Raw genomic sequence first — 19,306 nt, 5'->3', positions numbered from 1 at the left:
CCGCGAACACACGGAATTGCTTGTTCACAATGCTTTTTTACTGTTCGCAATCGCTGTTTGCATGCTCGGGGGGAAATATCTCACGAACACGCATTTTGAGAACGCGAACAAGCAAAAAATTTCGCGAAGTCACGGAATTCACAATTTTGAGCAATTTCGCGTTCTCTGCGGAACGCAAAATTACCCAAATTCTGCAAACTGCGCGAGCGGAACAAAATTTACCTCCCAGGCCTATCAATTATAAGAAACACCCTAAACTAAGGGATTTAAAACCCTCCCAGAGCTCATTTGCTCCAGTGCCAAGACGAACAAAGTCGATATATTGTCACAAGCGACACCCCTTCCACAGCAGAACACAAAGATTCTTAGATACAGAAGCAACCATTTTAGACTTCTTTGCCTGTCTTTTTCAGTTCCTGTGTCTGAGCCAGAGGTGGAGGCCACTTGTGCTCCTAACGGCACCGTCCGGCTCAGCTGTCTCTTGGTCAATGGGACCGCGCCCTTGTATTCCTGGAGTGTGAATTGGACTCAGCAGACCGCCTCAGGTCAAGAACTTACCATAGATGCTGCTGTGATGCTCACCGCCACCTGCACCGCCAGCAACCTGATCAGTCAGAGAAAAAGCAAGCCTGTAAATGTCACTTGCACTGGTAAGAGCAAATATTCTATAGGCCAGTGGCCTGTGTTTAGACTCATCTGCATACTGTCTGTGAAAGAGATTCGAAAAAGTAGTAAATCCACACCTGTGAAAGTACTCCACCGAATGGTTACTAATTAACACTGTTTGGTATTAACAAACATTGGGGATAGTAAGCCATTACATTGTTTTCTTTCTCTCTTTTGTTTTCCATGGTGAATATCTCCACTTTACCTCCAAGAATTCTGGGGGTGTTTCTGTTTGCAAACAAGGAAGAAGATTTACACCCTCTTTTTACTAGATACAATCTCCAACCCTTTGTAGAGTAGGAAAGGGTCTGAGAGGAGTTTCTGAATACCCACAAATCATTCACAAAGTCTCAAAGTTCACCAGTCAGAAGTACATATATTTGCCTTTCCTTGGTATCTCTCTATGGATACATAATAGGCAAAATTGCATCCATGGTAAGACGAGACCAACTCTTTGTACCGTCTCCTTCCTTGAGCCCACATGTTACCTCAAGAATGCTCCCAAAAGCGTCAAAAGACTGTCCACTTTCACTTATCAAATGTATTCTTCATAATGCTTCAAGAAGTTTTCTACATTGTAAAGGTTTAATATGAAAGTTTAAAATAATAAGTGAAATAGTTAATAATAAAATGTATATTATTTTAATATTATTTCAAAGTAAAGGATAGATAGACAGATAGACAGATAGGTAAATAGATAGGTAAATAGATAGATAGATAGATAGATAGATAGATAGATAGATAGATAGATAGATAGATAAGTAAGTAAGTAAAATATCTTTATTCGATTGTTTGCATATAACAATCATAAAAGTACATATCAAAAACATTTATCACAAAGTACAGTTTATGCGAGAAATAAAATATGTTACCACATAAACACGAGCACAAGCAAAAGTTACAAGTTTGTAATTTAAAAACAGTAAAAATACGATGTTAAAAAGAAGATTCATATCGGGAACAAAGTTAATTAGCCTTCCAGGCTTTTCCTGTGTTTAAGTGCAAGTTTTAAAAAACTACATAAAAACAGGGTGCTGTCACTATTTAGCATTTGAAGGTAATAAAGTGCTGGTCTGTATTGTGCAAAATGGAGCCGTTGTAATAAAGGTTTTAAAAACAATTTACGAGGGACTGTGTAGTATGAGCAGAAAAATAAAAAGTGTGCCAGATCTTGTGGAGACTTGTTGTCGCAGCCACAAGCTGGCAACACTTGACCCCTGTGTGCCCCGCTTGGTACAGCTAGCAAAAGGTGGAACATATCAAATCGAAACCTTGTGAGCAAAAAGCGTTCATAACCCGACAAAGGCCAGACTAGTTAGGGTTCTATATGGAGGGTCGTTTTGGTGAGAGCATGCAATCTCAAAGTATTTTTCTCATACTCTCTCTCCTCCCTTGCTAAGTACCTAGTTGTCTTGAAGGTGTTCTTCACGTAGATAACATCAGATTTAGTTATTTTCTCGGGGGCTAGAAGGAGGTCAGGCCGGCCTAATTCAGAGAGACATCTTCTAATATATTTTAACCACGGGATCTTATACTTCCCTTCCCACTCTAATGCCTCTTGCAGGATGTTTCTAGTGAGGGGTATATCTGGATTTAGCCAACTGTTTAGCCAGCATAGACAGGGGTTTACCGCAATCCTATCGCTTAGATAGGGCATACCTAATTCTGTGTGAACAGAAAAGTTTGCCGAACCCCTGGGGAGCCTTAGAACTTGCTTTAAAAAGTTGTTTTCAGTGACCTCAAGGGCATCTAAGGATTCAGATCCCCATATTTCACTCCCATAGCATGCAACTGCAATGCTTTTAGCTTGGTATAATTTCAGAACAGCGGCCACTGGGCTATTACCCATTTTCTTTGCAAAATCCATTATACCTGCGTTTACGCGCACTACCTCACCCTTTTTCTTTTGTATTGCAGGTGCCCAAGTTACTTTGTGGTCAAAAAGGACACCAAGATACGAAAAGGTCCTAGTTGTCGGTATTTTTTCGTTGTTTACAGAATGGGGATATCTTTTTTTTGGACCTGAGCCGGTCATCATGATGAAAGATTTCGAGTTATTAATGCTCAGACCACGGGAATTCATAAATACAAAAAAAGAATCAAGCAGGGTTTGAAGGCCGATCGCCGTTCTAGAGATTAGGACGGCATCGTCCGCATATTGCAAGACGGGCACGCCCTTCCTCCCTATATATGGGTAATCTGCACCGGTTTTTAGTAGATGTTCCTCCAGATCATTAATATAAAGATTAAAAAGAAACGGGGCTAGGATGCACCCTTGTCTAACTCCCCGGTTTATCCTGAAGTCCCTAGTTACTTTCATATCCTGTGTAAAGCGAACATTTGCTCTGGTGTCCGAATGTAGATTTGCTAAAAATTTAATGAGGTTTTGCTCCACACCCATTTTTTGCATGACCTCCCAGAGCCTACCTCTGTCAACGCAGTCGAAGGCGGATGATAAATCCATAAAGGCCATATGGATGGACCCTTTTCTGGCCATGGTGTATTTGCCATTTATTAGATACAGGTTCAGACATTGAGCTATCGTGGAATGACCTGGTCTGAACCCGTATTGGATGGGTGACAGAATGTTTTTTTCCTTGGCCCAAAGTACTAGCCTATTTAGAATAATACCCCCCACCACCTTAGCAATTGAGTTTATCAGTGATATTGGCCTGTAACATGTTACGCTTCTACGATCCCCTTTCTTGAATACAGGCACTATGGTCGAAGACCCCCATGATTTCGGGCAACCTTTAGAGATCCCGGCATTTATTACTGCGGTAAGGACTGGTGCCCATAGTTGAATGTCTGATTTAAAGAGGTCAGGGGGAAGACCATCAGGGCCCGGTGCTTTGTTGCTGGTCAAGCCCTGAATCCCCTTTACTACCTCCCCCACTGTAAAACACAACAATTCTTCATCAGAGGTATTAAAATCAGTGTCCGCTTGTGCATCGTCACTTTGAAAAATTATTCTAAAATGAGTTAACCACTCATCCTCGGGTATGTTTGACCCAATCACAGAGTTACTGGGGTCATCGAACAAGGGCTGGTTTATAATGTTCCAGAACTTGGAGCTATTACCCAAAATTGCTGGATCACTCAGAGATTCCCAGATGCTTGCCTTCACTTCTTTTTTTCGGGCTTCTAGAGATGTCTTGTAGATGTTTCTCAGTTCTTTTACAAGGGCAGGATCTCTGGGGTTAGCCTTTAGTGCTTTTTTTAAGTTACGTCCAGCCTTTGAGCAAGCTTGATCGAACCATTTTGGGTGGGATTCATGATGTCCCTTCACTGGTATGGTTAACAGTTCACCAACTCTATCTACCACAACTGAAAAGGCGGTTAAGGACACTTCAGGCAGGGTGGTAGGGAGGCACAAAGTGCGAGTTCTTTACCGCAACTGTTATTAATTGAATTATACAGAGTAACACTGTTGACTTTTGACCACTTCAAACGTCGATTTCCGTTTATTGGCTTTAAGCAGCCACAGTCTTTCCTGGGCTTTCGGAGTTCGAAGATACCTCCTCTAATTTTGATGGAGATGGGATTATGGTCACTGAACAAACTTGTTTGAATTTCAAAGTCAGTTACTAGATCAACGAGGTCTCTTGAAAGAAGAATGTGATCTATATAAGTGCCATTTCCAGGACCTTTATACGTGGGGACGTCAAAAATGTGAGAATCCTCTGATATGGACATTGCAACTGTCAGGTTCCTGTCATCAATTAAGTTGTTAACATGGGTACCACATGGCGAGTGATCAAAGTGGAAACCAGATCTATTATTGCAACCTAAAAGTCCAATTGGTGTTTCTACAGGGTTACCGCATGGATGCGTATTAAAATCTCCAGCAATGATGGTGCTGCGGGGCAGACTTGATGCTTTAACTTTAAGGAAGTTATGTAGATGGAGAATATTGCACTCCCTATTTGATGATACGGCGTTATAGAAGTTAATAAGGGTCAATGCCCTTTTGCCCCTCCTGAGTACCAGGGTTTGGATATGTCTATTGTTGGATTCCCTGTTTGAAACCTGACAGATGAGTGCAAGGCTAACGTAAACTACCAGGCCCTCCTTTGATCTTCCACTAATCGATGGAGTTGCCGGTAGGAAGAAACTTTGGAAGCCCTCGATATGTACGTTTACGTCTTCCAGCCATGTTTCTTGGAAACACAAAATGGTATAGTCTTTTATATATGATACCCATGTTGGATCCTTTACCTTGGAGGTCAGGCCAGCAACGTTCCAGGATAAAAGTTTTATAGTACATGGTGATGTGTCATTTGGGCCTACTTCCTGGGCGTTGGTTGTAGGTGGAGGTGTCACTTGATTCCCTTGATCAGTTATTGTGACCGCTTGTGTTTCAATGCTGGGTAGAGAGTTTACAGCGCCGACGGTACCGCGATAGACTTGAATGAGAGGATGTGGGGGACTAAGCTCATATGGGGGCAACGTGCTCTCTGACTGGTTTGCTAAAAAAGCTGCCTCGGGGGTTACACCTAACCCTTGAATAGGATTATTTGTGCACTCTGGTATAGTACTCACTAGATTGTTGGAAACTGCTTCCATGCATGAAGACTCGGAGTATGTGGGGGGGGGATTTGGGGTACAGTATGTCAATCAATCTCGTCCAGATATTCTGGAGCATAAAGCGTGTCATATCTGTTTGAGACGGGGACCCCGTAGTGCATGTTTAGCTGTTGTGGATGTGAGTAGTGCTGAAACTGTGGGCGAGGTGGGAACTCCCTTCTCTCCTGATGACTTGTACGATATCTATTTTGCCTGTTAAACCATGGGGGTTCATTCCTGTGGTTTGTATGATCCAACGGGGTGGGCGGGTCATACAGCCATAAGGTTTCCCTAGCTTGGTGATACGCCGTTTGCTCAGGCAGCCCCCCCTGTCCATAGGTTAGCTGTGATTGTTTTACATTGTGTCTGGGATTATTGGAGGGATAAAAAAAGCTCAGATCCATTGTGCGGATCAGGCTATTGGTCACGCCACTTTTCCAGCTGTTCACAAAACTAGCTGCACGACTATCACCGAAGGTTACCACAATGCAATCGCCCTCAGTTGATTTAAATCTGGTGCCCACCCAGTCTACTCTTTTCACATGTGAGATATGGCCAATTATGTGTTGTGGAATCGGTCTGTGATTTGTAAGCCAGTGGCTGACCTTATTTTTTAGTTCCACATGAGATTCTGTTTTCTCATCCGGTAATTTAGGTACCCCAATCATAACACTGATATAAGGACTGGATTCAGGGGGAAGGTTTATGTGGGGTGGTCTTTTAACTGCCACTGGTGTTGGCAATTTGTCCCCTGTTTGCATTATAGGTATACTCAAATGTGTAGTTTTAGTTTGGCTCAATAGTTCTAGGTGGGTTGGTACTAGTTTAGCTGGGGAACTTTCAGCAGCCCATTCGCTTTCCTCGGTTTCATTGTCAGGTGGAATTTGGGCATTAGTCAAGGTAGTGGCCACTATGGGAGAAGGGTTAGCCACCGTGTCTAGATTTTTTCTCGGCTTAGAGTGAGGAGTTTTATCCTGACAAGCTGGCAGAGTGTGGTTATTTGCAGTGTTATGAGTAGTTTGCTTTGTCCTTACGACTTTGTTGCTAGTTGAGGCAAGTGAACTACGGGCTGGTACAAAGGTAGAAGTGGTTTTTGGCGCGTTCAGTATTTTGAGTAGGGTGGAGGATGCGTCGTTTTGGGCCCTTTCGAATTTCCCTAAAGCCTTCTCGATGTTAATGACTCTCTCACTAATGGGCTTCAAGAGGATCTTGATTAGGGCTTCTAGTTGACCCAGGAGCAGCTCATTGCTTGTCAGTATGTTGTCTGACTGATCTGAGTGGGCTATAGTCATATCTATAGGACCTATCTGCTGCTTGCTCAGGGGCGACCCTAGCTCCTGGCTGATTCTGGGAGGGCAAAAATTTACTACTTTAGGTGTAGGGTTAGCCAGTCTGAAAGTGGACCAAATATCTTTAACTGGATGGTGTTTTTTGGCCTTTAAGCGAGACATTTTTTTAGCTAAAGATGTTTTTTTGCTTCGTGATCCACGGGACCTGTTTGTATTTTTTGACCCTAATCTCCTAGCCGGGGGGGGTTCTATTCCTGTAGATACTATAGATGTTAAGCCTGTCGAGGTTAAAGACCCTGGATCTAAGTGGTCTGTAGACGACAAACATATATTTGTACCGTTTTCGCTAGGCACCATAAGACTGTTGTCCCTGCTGCTACCTCGGGAGGGAATGGACAGGACAGTTGGAGTGTTGTCTCTTGTTTGGGGACTTGGGAGCCCTGTGAAGGACAACATTAAGATTGATTCTTGAGAATTCATTGTATAGATAGATAGATAGATAGATAGATAGACACACAGACAGACAGACAGACAGACAGACAGACGGGTAGGTAGGTAGGTAGGTAGGTAGGTAGGTAGGTAGGTTGATGGATGGATGGATGGATGAATGGATAGACAGACAGACAGATATTCCATGAGGTCCCTTTCTCACTGTCCAGATTGAGATCAGAGCCTTGTCAGTGTCTCTTCTCGGATGGAATCCAGTTTCGAAGACTGAAAGTAGTGAATTGCCGTCAATGAATTGCGACATCTGGGCAAAGCCTGCTCTTTCTAGACGTTTGCCCAGGAATGGTCCATCTGCTATAGGTCTGTGGTTGTCAGGGTCGTAAGCGTCCAGGTATTTTTTGTAAATAACGGGCGTGTCTATGCCTTGTTTAAATCTTCTGGGGAAGCACCTGTGGATCAGGAGTTATTGATGAGTGTTCTAATGGGGATGGCTGTTGAAGTTGTTAAAAGAATGTCTTTGAAGATTTGAGACAGACAAGGGTCAGAGGGCAGCCGGCTGGGTTGTTCTCTTTGACAAGATCCAGTTGATGATATTTCTTTGAAGGAGTGTTGAGGCTGTGTTACCCTTCCCTTGGAGGGGTTTGTTGGAAATGGGTTGAGGATGTTGTTTTTGTTGTTGTTTGAGTAAGAATCCAGAATATGTGCTTTAGTTGTGTAGGGCTAAATGCATCAACATTTGTAATAGCGATAACCTAATTATGATTTTCTGCAATTGCAATTAGGTAATCGCTATTACAAATGTATGCAACTCCTAGAGTCTCATATAGTGATTCGAAGGGGGTCGCAAATCGACCTACCTCATTAATATTAATGCTTAAATTACAGAAATGTTGGTGGCCTGCTGGGGTCAGCGGACCACCATGTCCATGATTGCTTTTAAATAAAGCACTCTTTTCTTTTTTGAATGCAGCGCATTTTCTTGAAAGGAAAACAGGTTGTGTTTAGAAAAAAATGAAAAGTTTTCTTTTCAGTTTTTAAGAGTAGGCAGTGGTCCGTGGGACCACTGCCGGCTCTTAAAAAGTATTTTGCATTTATTCACAAAGGAGATTGGGGTCTCCTTGGGACCCCTTCCCGTTCGCGAATGGGTTAACATTAACTTCAAGACAGTCGGAAAACATTGGGCCAGATGTACGAGGTTGCATGTTTGCAATTTCCTAATAGTGAAAGTTAGCGATTCGCTGTTGGGAAATCGCAAAACTGCAATGTACAATAGTGTGATTGACACTGTTGGGGACATCCCTCATCAATATTCCTGAGGCATGTCGCAATTTGCACCCATTATGAATGCCTACACTCACAGGGATGGCGCCTGCCTCCGTGATTGCTTTTAAATAAAGCACTCTTTTTTTTAAAAATGCAGTGCATTTTCTTGAAAGGAAAACAGGTTGTGTTTGGAAAAAAAATGAAAAGTTTTCTTTTAATTTTTTAAGAGTAGTCAGTGGTCTGTGAAACCACTGACAGCTCTTAAAAATGTTTTTTTGCATACACTCACAAAGGGTGAGGGGTCCCTTAGGGACCAATTCCTTTTTGCGACTGGGTTACCACCTACTTGAAGTAGGTGGTAAAATGCAAATGTTTTGCGACCGCATTTCGGTCACAAACATTTCTACATACTGATGCGACTCAAAATGGGTTAGCAATTCGCTATTAGGAAGGGCCATGCCCTAAACACGCTCCTTCCTAATAGTGAATCAGTAACCCATTTTGTTATTTGGTAATAGGTTACCGAATCACAAAGTAGGGTTTGGTACATTGAGTAAGCTTTTTTTCCAGTCTCACTTGGCCCAATTCTGCGAATCGATCCATTTGTGCTCTTAGAAAAAGTACATACATGTGGTCCGTAATGTTTTGACAGTTTGTCACAAACATAGGTGGAAGCGAGAATGGTACATACTGTGCATTTTGGCTAATTAAATTCTGTGAATATTTTATAAAATTCTTTATTAATAGATTTTTTATAGTGGGTTCTGCTAGAATATTATAGTTTTATTGCTTTTTAATTGTTGATTTGTATATTCTGTTATGTATGTGTGGGAGTATTTTATCTTGAGATTTGCTTACTTTTTTAGCCAGTTCTGTTGAAGATTAGCAGTTTGTTTTTTGATCTTTTTTACATTCTGTATTCATCCAAGGGGTAGGTTTTCTTGTGTTATTTGCAGATGCTTTAAGTGGGATTGAGAGATCAAAAGCTTCCTGGAGCCATCCACGGAGTGTCAGTACAAAATATAGTGTTGGAAGTAAGCACGCTTTCTATTTCCTCCAAATTCAGCGTATTCTAAGTTCGATATGTAGCTAAGGGTACGATAAGTTTATCCGGAATGAGTTGTTGTGCCTTGTGTTGGAAAGCAATCGGGTAATTTTTCTTTTTTTTCTTTAAGAGTAGGCAGTGGTCTGTGGGACCACTGCCTGCTCTTAAAAAAAGTTTTTGCATACCTTCACAAAGGTGAAGGGGTCCCTTAGGCACCCCGTCTTATTTGCGAATGGGTTACCACTAACTTGAAGTAGGTGGTAAAACTTGAATGTTTTGCGACTGCATTTCGGTCAAAAAACATTCCTACATACCGATGCAGGGTGATTCGTCAAGCGGGGGCCGAGAAAAAAGGGCGGTCCCAAAAATGTATTTTCCCCATGTAATTTTCCATAGGAAACTTTAGACAAGGCTACAGCCTGAACTGCTGAACGGAATTACACCAAAGTTGGCAAACATTTAGCCCTTGGTTCAGAAAGAGCCCTTTTTGTTAAATGGTGTAAATCCATTCAGTAGTTCCTGAGAAATTAGAAAAAGAAAACGTTTCGATATCTCGGGCAGCGGTGGATTCGCAAACCCTCCCAAGCAGAGCTTCACTGTGATTGGCTGACAACACTCCAAACCAGGAAGTATTGGCAGCCATCTTGTGACTCTGTAGAATTGAGTCACAAGAAAACAGTAAAAGAAAGTGAAAATTAAGAAAAGGGTCAGGGTAGAAACACCCTGACCCCCTTGGCCTGCTCATGGAGTCCCACAAGGACCCCAGAGCCAAACAAAACATTTTTTCAAAATTTCGGTGGAAATCCCGCCAAAATTAATACAAAATGAAGCGCGGGCTCCTGTGCAAAATTGGGGCGTGGCCTCGGACTGCCTCTCTGCAAAGCAGATCTGTGGCACTTACTGGAGGTACCTGGTGGGCTAGTTGGCCCCCAGGGACCCTCAGGATTCAAGGGGACTTAATCCCCCAACTTATAACATTGTAGGGGGTGCGTTTGCACAGTGGTGCAGGGAGGGGGTGGGCCTGATATAAGAAGTTAGCTATCCTGCTGTGTGGGACTTACTGGTGGTAATAAAAGGGGTAGTTGGCCCCGTAAGGTTGTCATTGGGCGCTAACTATTCCTTCTGTTACCTCCAGTAAATCCCACACAGTGGTATTACTCAGAGGTGTTTCGGAGGCCATGCTCACCTTTTTCCACCACTGTGGAAATGCGACTGGCATATTATAGTTAGAAATTAACATTTAAAAAACCTTTAAAATTCACTAAAAAACCATAGGTTTCAGGGATGTTACAGTTAGAAATTAGCATTTACAAAACCTTTGAAATTCACTGAATATATAGTTAGTTGAATGAATGAATGAATTTGGGATTTCTATAGCGCATGGCTGCCCTTGAGCGTCCCAGCGCTGAGATTGCAACAACATCTGGGGTTGGAAGCAGAGGAGTAAGGAGGAGGGTTATTGCGGGAAAAGGTGGGTCTTGAGTAGCTTCCGGAATTTCATATGGTTGGGCTCGGAACGAAGTTGAATTGGCAGAGCGTTCCAGATGGTTGCGGCTGTTACCGAGAAGCGCCGTCCTCCAGTTCGAGCTTTTTTGGTTCTGTGGACTGTAGCCAGATTACCCTGGGCTGAGCGTAGGGACCTGTTGGATCATGGTCTTCAGCATTGGGGGCCCTTGATTTTGCATGGCTCTGTGAGTGGTACATAGGGCCTTAAATTTGACCCTTTCGCGGATCGGCAACCAATGTAGTGCCTTTAGGGCGGGTTTGGCTGATGCTCTGCGGGAGGTCCCTGTGAGGATCCTTGCAGCGGCATTTTGTGTTCATATGAAGAACATTGATCGTACATTCTGGGGCAGCCAAGAATAGAGCGTTGCAATAGTCTAATCTTGATAAGATTAGACCTTGGATGAGCATTTTTTGTGAGGGTGCAGGGAGTAGTGGGAGAATCTTTCTGGTAGAGCGGAGTAAACCCACACACGTACCGGCTGTTTTTTTTGCTTGCGTTTTCAAAGAGAGGTCCTGTTCAAGCCAAAAACCAAGACTTTTGAGTTCAGTCTTGGGTTGTGGAAGGGGTCCTAGGCATGCTGGCCACATAGCAATGGGGAGGGATGACATTTTATGTTCCAGCAGCATGAGCTCAGTTTTCGAGCCATTGAGCTTGAGCCTTGAGTTGGACATCCAAGCGTGAATTCCTTCTAAACAGTCATGGAGGTTTTTGAGTTTGTCCTCTTCCAATGAGAATGATACAATCATTTGGGTGTCGTCAGCGTATGTGACGGCTTTTATCCCAAAGGGGGTAACCACATCCTCCAGGGGGGCCATGTATGTATTAAAAAGTGTAGGGCTCAATGAAGAGCCCTGGGGGACCCCACACTGGAGGGGGAGGAGATCCGATCGCATATTCCCTTCACAGACCTGAAATGTTCTGTCTTTTAGGAAGGATGAGAGCCAACAAAGTGCCGTGCCCCTCACTCCCAAACTGAAAAGTCGCTGGATCAGGATCTTATGGTCCACCGTGTCAAATGCAGCGCTTAGATCCAGGAGGATCAGTAGAACCGATCCTCCTGAATACAAGATGCATCTGGCCTCCTAGACCACTTTCAGGAGGGCTGTCTCAGTCCCCTGACCTGGACAGAAGCCTGTCTGTGAGGGGCGAAGAAGATTGTTGGTTTCAAGGAAGGCTGACAGTTGCTGGTTGACCACCTTCTCTGCAATCTTACTTAAGCCTGGTAAGAGAGAGATTGGGCGAAGGTTGGTCAGATCTGAGGGGTCATGGCCTGGTTTTTTCTGTAATGCCTTGACTATTGCGTGTTTCCAGTTGGGGGGGAACCACTCCTTGACTAAGGGAGGCGTTAATAAGGTTGGAGGCCAAATGAGAAATGGTAGGTCCGACTTGTTTGAGGATACGGATGGGAGCTGGATCGTTGGGGGAGCCACTTTTCAAGTCTGAGAGGGCTTTCAGAAAGTCCTCATTGGACAGCTGATTGAAGCTATCCAGAGTTGGGCTAGTGATGGGGGCTGATGGAGCAGCCAGGGGGTTGTTATCAGCTTTAGGTGGGAGTGAACGTAGAATATTAGTGATTTTATTTTGAAAGAAACAAGCTACTTGGTTGCATCTGGCAACTGTGGGTTGCTGATTTGAGGGGGGATTGGGTATTTTGAGAAGCTCTTTGACTATTTTGTAAGTCTCTCGGGATGAGTTGGAGGCAGCTTTGATTTTCTTATCAAAGAAGGAAGCTTGAGCTGCTTTTCGCGCTGCTTTGTAAGTCCTCATTGCTAATTTGTATTCTTCCTTGATGAGAGGGTCCCATTTTTTTCTCCATTTCCGCTCATGAATTTTGCAAATTTTTCTTAGGTTCCTAAGTTCTTGTGAGTACCATGGGGATTTAAAGGTCTTACTTTTTTTCTTTAGATCTTTCTTGGGAGCGACTATATCCAGAGTGGAGGTAAGCCAACTGGTAAAGTTATCGTCAGCTTTCACAGGGTCGGGGTCTGCAAGAGGAGCGGAGCGTGTTAACTCCTGGGTCCAGCGTTCAAATGATAGTCTGGACCATATTCTGTCACGTTCTCTCGGGGTTGGTATATGAGCAGTATTAACAATAGTTTGCCAGGTAAATGGGATGAGAAAATGATCGGACCATGGGAGAGGGAGTGAAGGACGAGCTTCAATCGTTGGCAGATTGGCGAAGAGAGGGTCCAATAGATGTCCCTTGGTATGAGTTGCCTCTGAGTTGATTAAGTGCAGGTCAAGTACTTTTAGTTCTGAGATGAGGTCCCCAGCAGTTTTGTTTGTGCTGTCCTCGAAGTGTAAATTTAAATCTCCAAGCAAGATGAAATTAGAGGTCGAGGTGCAGGAGGAGGTGGTGGATTCTAGAAGTGAACTAACAAAGTTTCCTGGGCTGCCGGGTGGACGGTATATTAGAATACCTGAAAGGGATTTGTTGGGGGTTAATTGGAGAGAAAAGTGGACACTTTCGCAGTCCTCAATTCCTCCTTCTTGTAGCCTGCATATGAAGGAGTTTCTGTAAACAATCGCTATGCCACCTCCTATTCCCTTTATTCTGTTCTGGTGCTGTATGAGGTAGTCCTGGGGTAGCATGTTAACAATGTCCGCTTCAGAGTGAGACGTCAACCAAGTTTCTGTGAGAAATAGAATATCTAATTTATTTATTTATTTATTTATTTTATGGAGTTTATAGAGCGCACAGCTACCCCCGAAGGGGTGTCCCGGCGCTAAAATCCTAAGTCACCAAGGAGAAAGGGGGAGGAAAGCAGGGAAGACAGTGTAGTGATTAAGGTCGGGAGAAGAGCCAGGTTTTGAGTTTGGCTCGGAAGATGGATTCAGAAGGACAGAATCTAAGCTCAATAGGAAGGGAGTTCCACAATTTGGCAGCGATGACACTGAACCCTCTGCCACCAGTTCTAGATAATCTAAAACGAGGCTGGATCAGGAGGCGGAGATCATTGGATCTCAAGGATCTGGTGGAGCGGGATATCGAAACCCGTTTTTTCAGATAGTTAGGTCCACAGTCGTTGACGGCTCGATAGGTGAGGGTGAGGACCTTGAACTGAATGCGGCTAGCCACTGGAAGCCAGTGGAGCTCCCTCCGGTAAGCAGACACAGATTGGCGGTACGGGATGTTACCGATCAGTCTGGCTGCAGCATTCTGGACGATCTGCAGCCGGCCTATCAGGTACTGGGGGGCCCCAGCATAGAGGCTATTGGCATAGTCCAAGTGGGATGTGATGAGGGCTTGGGTGACTGTGCGGCGGGAATCCAGGGGGAGATAGGGGAGGATCTTTCTGATCATGCGCAGCTTCAGGAAGCAGGCAGAGGTGACTTTATTGACCTGGGTTTTGCATGACAGGGAGTCGTCAAACTGGAAGCCTAGATTCCGCGCCGAGTGAACGGGGGACGGGGCGGGATCAAGCGCCGTGGGCCACCACCAAGAGGAGGGGATGGAAGTTCTCTGATTAAAAAACAGAACCTCAGTTTTGTCTGCATTCAATCTGAGGTGATTCACGGTCATCCAGACGCTGATGTTGTTGAGGCATTGGCGAAAGTTAATGAATGCGGAGTCCGAGTGGTCCCTGAAGGAGAACACCAACTGTGTGTCGTCAGCGTAGGAGACCACCCTGACTCCGTAGGCCTCCACAACGTCGGCCAAGGGGGCAAGGTAGACGTTGAAGAACAGGGGGCTGAGAGCGGAGCCCTGTGGAACCCCGCATGACAGAGGTTTTTTCTCTGATTTGATCTGATTATGTTAATTAAAATCATGATTAATTTTTATTAATGGTTTTCTTTTATTGTTTGCCTACTCCTAGTCCTACTTGGTCCAATTATCTGTAGTCTGCTACTCAGATTGCCTAGGAAGTTTCTGTACACATACTTTGTTTACCCTGCCCTAGGAGTCTTCAGCTATCACTACCCAGGGGGTCCTTGTTTCTTCACACATTTTTTATCCCTGAAGAGTCACCGTGGGGCGTGAGTGGAGGGGTGGGGGTAGGGGTTGAGGCTGCCGAGCAGAATTGTAGAAGATAGTCACGTGAATGTCTAATTGGTGACCGTGCGAAACGGGCATAGTGGGTGGCCCTGTGCCCGGCCTGGCCCGGACGGGCCCAGACGGGCTTGCCTCTGGCGCGCCTCCGGCTTGCCATCGGCGCGCCCGCTGCGCCCGCCCGCTGCGCGGGCGGGAAGATGGCTCCATTTTATAGTGTATTGGGCCCAAATCGCCCAGCCACTAGAGCGCTGTCCAGGCCCCGTTTCAAGATGGCAGCTGTGGATTCTTGCCTTGAGGGAAATTGTTTGTGAGACCGGTAGGCTAGAGAATGGCTTTGTGCCTTGGAATCAAATCTCCAATGAGAGCGACTCAGTTCTGTCGTCAGGGGCGGTTTGCAGAGTAATTTACAGAGATGGACATTTCACTCGTACAAAACCATAGAAATTTGGCTGTTATAGTTAGTTCAGCTAACTATAACTCGCGCCCCTGCAAGGCACTGCTGCTGACGTCACATATTACATAATTCTTGCAGAGAATCCAGCTCCAGTGTTTCTTACTCCCGTTGCGGGGTGTTAGAGATCGAGACCCGGAAAGAGATTCCAACCTCTCTCATTCTAAGGTATGGAGCGGACTAGAACCTAGAGAGACTTTTGGCAAATCTTGGCAACACCAATCCTAACTATAGCTAAACTAGACTATAGCAAAGCAACACCTACTTCTCACCTCATACTACACTTAGGTTAGGTACACCGGGGTAGAACTAGCACCGGTTGCGTATTTACCCTTGGTTAGTTATGGATGTATTTTTAAGAATGTATGTCATAGCTACAAGCTATGCTATTGCAGTATTATTTTATCTTACTGCTGACACTGTACGTATTATACTTCGCATTCTGTCTTACAATTGTAGCAGTTCATATCTCTTGCACGAGAAATAAGACTGTTCAATAAACCCTTTTATTGAAACACCCGTCTATCTATTTCTGTGTAACTCTGCAGAAAGGAAGCATGCACGATTGACTGAGTGGAACTGTTATCTATTGTTTCCGCGATTCTGAGACTGTTCCAATTCTAAAGGGAAACAAATTGGCATGTTTATGCGGTTGTCAAAAACGAATCCCTTCTTGTTTATTCAAGAAGTTTCTAGTGACCTCTGAGTTAGCGGGCACACACAAGTAATGAAGTTTAATGTACTCAACAGAGACATACTGACCTTAGTCCTATGTCAAAACTATAGGGGATATTATTCCAATGCGCAGAGCCCGTCAGGGATATCGGAACTACACTACAACTTAAATCCTCCAGGGTGCCCCCTCCTGTACTGTGCACGGGCGGTGAGGTCCCTATCCTTAAAGCTCCTAACTGAGTCCAGAGTGTGGGGCCCCCCCTCTGTGAAATTTGCAGGGAGGCCCACTTGGGTTTCGTTACACCACGGGGTACCTGTACAGACACTGTAGTGAGCCCAGCAGCACTGACTACATTATCAAAATGCTGCCCCGGCACTGTCCTCGACTCGAGGCCTGGAATGCAGCCGGCGCATCTGCAGGGAAATTAATCGTGGCAGGCTGGCCCATCAGGCCGAGTTGTTGAGGCTACCATACATAGTACATACAATACTTCATTTTTGGGCGGCTCAGCATTCAGCTAATTTTGCTCAAGTGAGGCTGAGCTGCAGTAAAGACAGCCAAGTTACCGACACTCCCAGGATTTCTTTCCTCTTTGCCGCAGTTTCCCTTCTCTGGACCCCCCCCCCCTCCTGCACACAGTCCTTCTCTCCTGCCTCGCATGGTTCTTGGGGTGGCCTTGTACACGGCACCAGCGAGGCCACGAGCTCCAAGCCATGTTCCCCAAAGCAGAGGACCGAGTTGGATTCTACAGAAAGGCCAGGGAACGAGGCTTTTCAAATCCGGGAGATATTCCCAGGGCCCAGGGGACACAGAACTCGGAGGCGTGTCACAACGTACCTAAAAGATCAGCAGACAAAAGAATGAGACATGGAAGCCCAATCGTGGGAAGGGAAGGATTCGGGAGTCCTTAACACAGAGCACCTGGGAAGTCTGAACCTCCCGAAGAGTGAGGACAAACCATACATGAGGGAGGAATGCCCTGAACTAGGGAGACATGGATTGTCAACTCTTGAAAATGAGGTAAAGTTAGAGGCAGTACCTATTTTCAAAAATAATAATAAGCACAGGGGTCCAAAGTTTTCTTAGGGGCCCACTGCAGGAGCAGCTGAAAGGTGGGGTATCTAGACTTGTGGATAACTAATGCCATTTTCCACCACCCCCACACTGCTGGCCTCTTTAGCTTTATTCTCCTCCATGTTGTTTTTCATCCATGTTTCCCCTTTTTTACTCTTTTTCTATTTCATCTTCATTTTCCTCTCTCTGCCTTTATCTCTTTTAGTCTGAATGATGAAAAATGTGTCCCATTCTGTTAAAAAAGCGAGACACCACAACCTGCAAATATGAGGAACTGGAGATGTAGGACGTCAGCCAGATCCACTATCAGCAGGACACCATGTTTACAATCCCAGGCTTTCTTTTTGGGTATCTTTGTTTTCAATTGTATTTATACAAAGTGGTCCACTGAGGCATATCAAGACCACAACTCCCAGAATGCACAGAGTATTTAAATCACTACAGCTGCTAATGCTTCAGATTGCAATGTGTGATATTTTCATAATTTCATTGTAATTATGAGTCAGTCACCGCAGGCGTTTGCACCAGTTTTAAGATCTTCTTAGAGTTTTTCATTGCTCAAATCGGTCTTATTTTTTATATTTATACGTTTCCCTCGTCTTCATTGCTTGTTTTTTGCTCACAAGAAAGTGTCACTCATACTCGTTGAAGCGTCACTCATAATTACACTGTAATTATGAAAATGTCACACACATCAATCTGAAACCTTGGCGGCTATGAACGCTGGCAGTGGCACTCCAGCAGCCCAGGGACACACTGGGCTGCACCGAGGTTACCAAAAATAATGGCGCCCAGCCCGCGAGGTGCGGGCAGTACTGGTGATGGCTGGACCTGGTGGCGTGCCGTGGTGCCATGTGGGTGGCATCCACAGGCTGCCGGGCGCCATTCCTTTTTGTAACACAGTAACGCTGGCAGTGCACTTCAGCCGCCCAGTAAGTGACACTGGGCTGCAGGAGTGTGCCCGAGTGCGATCGATGTAGGGTGATTTAGACGTCCCCGTTTTCCCAGGATGGTTCCCGTTTTTGGAGAAGTGGCCCCGTGTTACAACACTTTTCTCCAAGGGACTCAAATGTCCCTGTTTTCAAACAGTATCCGGGTTAAACACAGAAATGTCCCTGTTTTTTATTGTTCTGATTGAGCATGCGCGCACATGCTCTCTTTGCACTGATAACGGCGTGTGACGTCACTGAGATGAGCACTGTGCAGGAAGGGGAAATCCTTTGAAGAGAGACATTTTCTCTTGGGATTTCCCTTCTTTTTTTACACGCAGCGCCACCCATGGATTTCCCTTCTTTTTTTACACGCAGCGCCACCCATGGATTTCCCTTCTTTTTTTACACGCAGCGCCACCCATGTCATCGTGCCAGCCATATTTGAACAATTGCATATCATCAAAACAGAATCTTAGCTAGAGGAGGAAAAAGTGATATTAAAGAGCAACCCCAGTTTATGAATTTTCTGAACTTCTGTGATCTGTTGTGGCTGTGTTTGCTGCTCCCCCAGATGTCCCACCTAGAGGTACACGAAACAGAAACTTTAAGTATTTCTGAATGTAAGGATGATGGTCCAATAACACATGTGGTGATGACGTCCCCAACGTCCTTCTCAAGCTCCAACCATTCATTTCTACCAGTTCCAAGATCGGAACAAAAATCCTGGGGAACTGAACACTGATGATCAGGTAAAAGGCTGAGTCGCAGTTTGCGGCCTCCATTCAGTGGCTTCAGGTTAAACCTGTCTTGGCTAGTAATTCTGCTCATTGTTTCCAACATGTTTTTAAGATTGTAAAAAATGTCCCCTATTGTTGCATTATTTAAACATATTTACTAAAAGTGGATATATGTTTCATATACCAAGAACATATAGATTGCACATTCCCATATCATGCACTTTGCTTGAGTTAGTGGTCCTTTAGTTGTATCAGTAGCCTAGATACTGCACATTCCCACAGCCAATAAATTTCACTTAGCCAAAGACCTGTAATTAATAGTTCGTCAGTTGCACATGGAAGTTGTGCATCTATTGCTTGCATCAGCAGTTTATCAATTTCACGAGCAAGCATACTGTCCAGGTGGCAATCCAAAAGATCTTCAGTCGCCTAGCCCATGCCTCCTACCAAAAGTTTCTACTTTGGATAAAACAATATTTCTTCGTCCTGTCGCTTGTATTCATAGCCATACAAACTTTTCAGTAGCCCTTATGCATACCGTGCAAGGATTAATGTATTGTCATTGCATTTTTTATTCATAACCAATTGATGCATGCTCTGTGTTCTTCATACCTAAGCTATGGCTTAACCTCTTGACTGACCTTTCAGATCACGGCAAA

The 19,306-nt window shown here is 44.6% G+C and overlaps 1 protein-coding gene across 2 annotated transcripts in view; it reads left to right on the top strand.

The window, feature by feature from the left end:
• Positions 1-19,306, top strand: part of LOC147700447 (pregnancy-specific beta-1-glycoprotein 7-like) — a 449,496-nt gene that overhangs the window by 120,562 nt on the left and 309,628 nt on the right. For both annotated transcript variants that reach the window (XM_086935860.1, XM_086935861.1), the window contains exon 5: positions 414-650. In XM_086935860.1, the coding sequence (XP_086791986.1) occupies positions 414-650 (237 nt within the window). The remainder of the gene's footprint in view (positions 1-413; positions 651-19,306) is intronic.

Source organism: Lissotriton vulgaris, chromosome 8, assembly GCF_964263255.1.
Source record: "Lissotriton vulgaris chromosome 8, aLisVul1.2, whole genome shotgun sequence".
NCBI classification, from domain to species: Eukaryota; Metazoa; Chordata; class Amphibia; order Caudata; family Salamandridae; genus Lissotriton; species Lissotriton vulgaris.
Note: the sequence above shows the minus strand (reverse complement) of the source record. Positions and strands in the feature narration are given on the sequence as shown.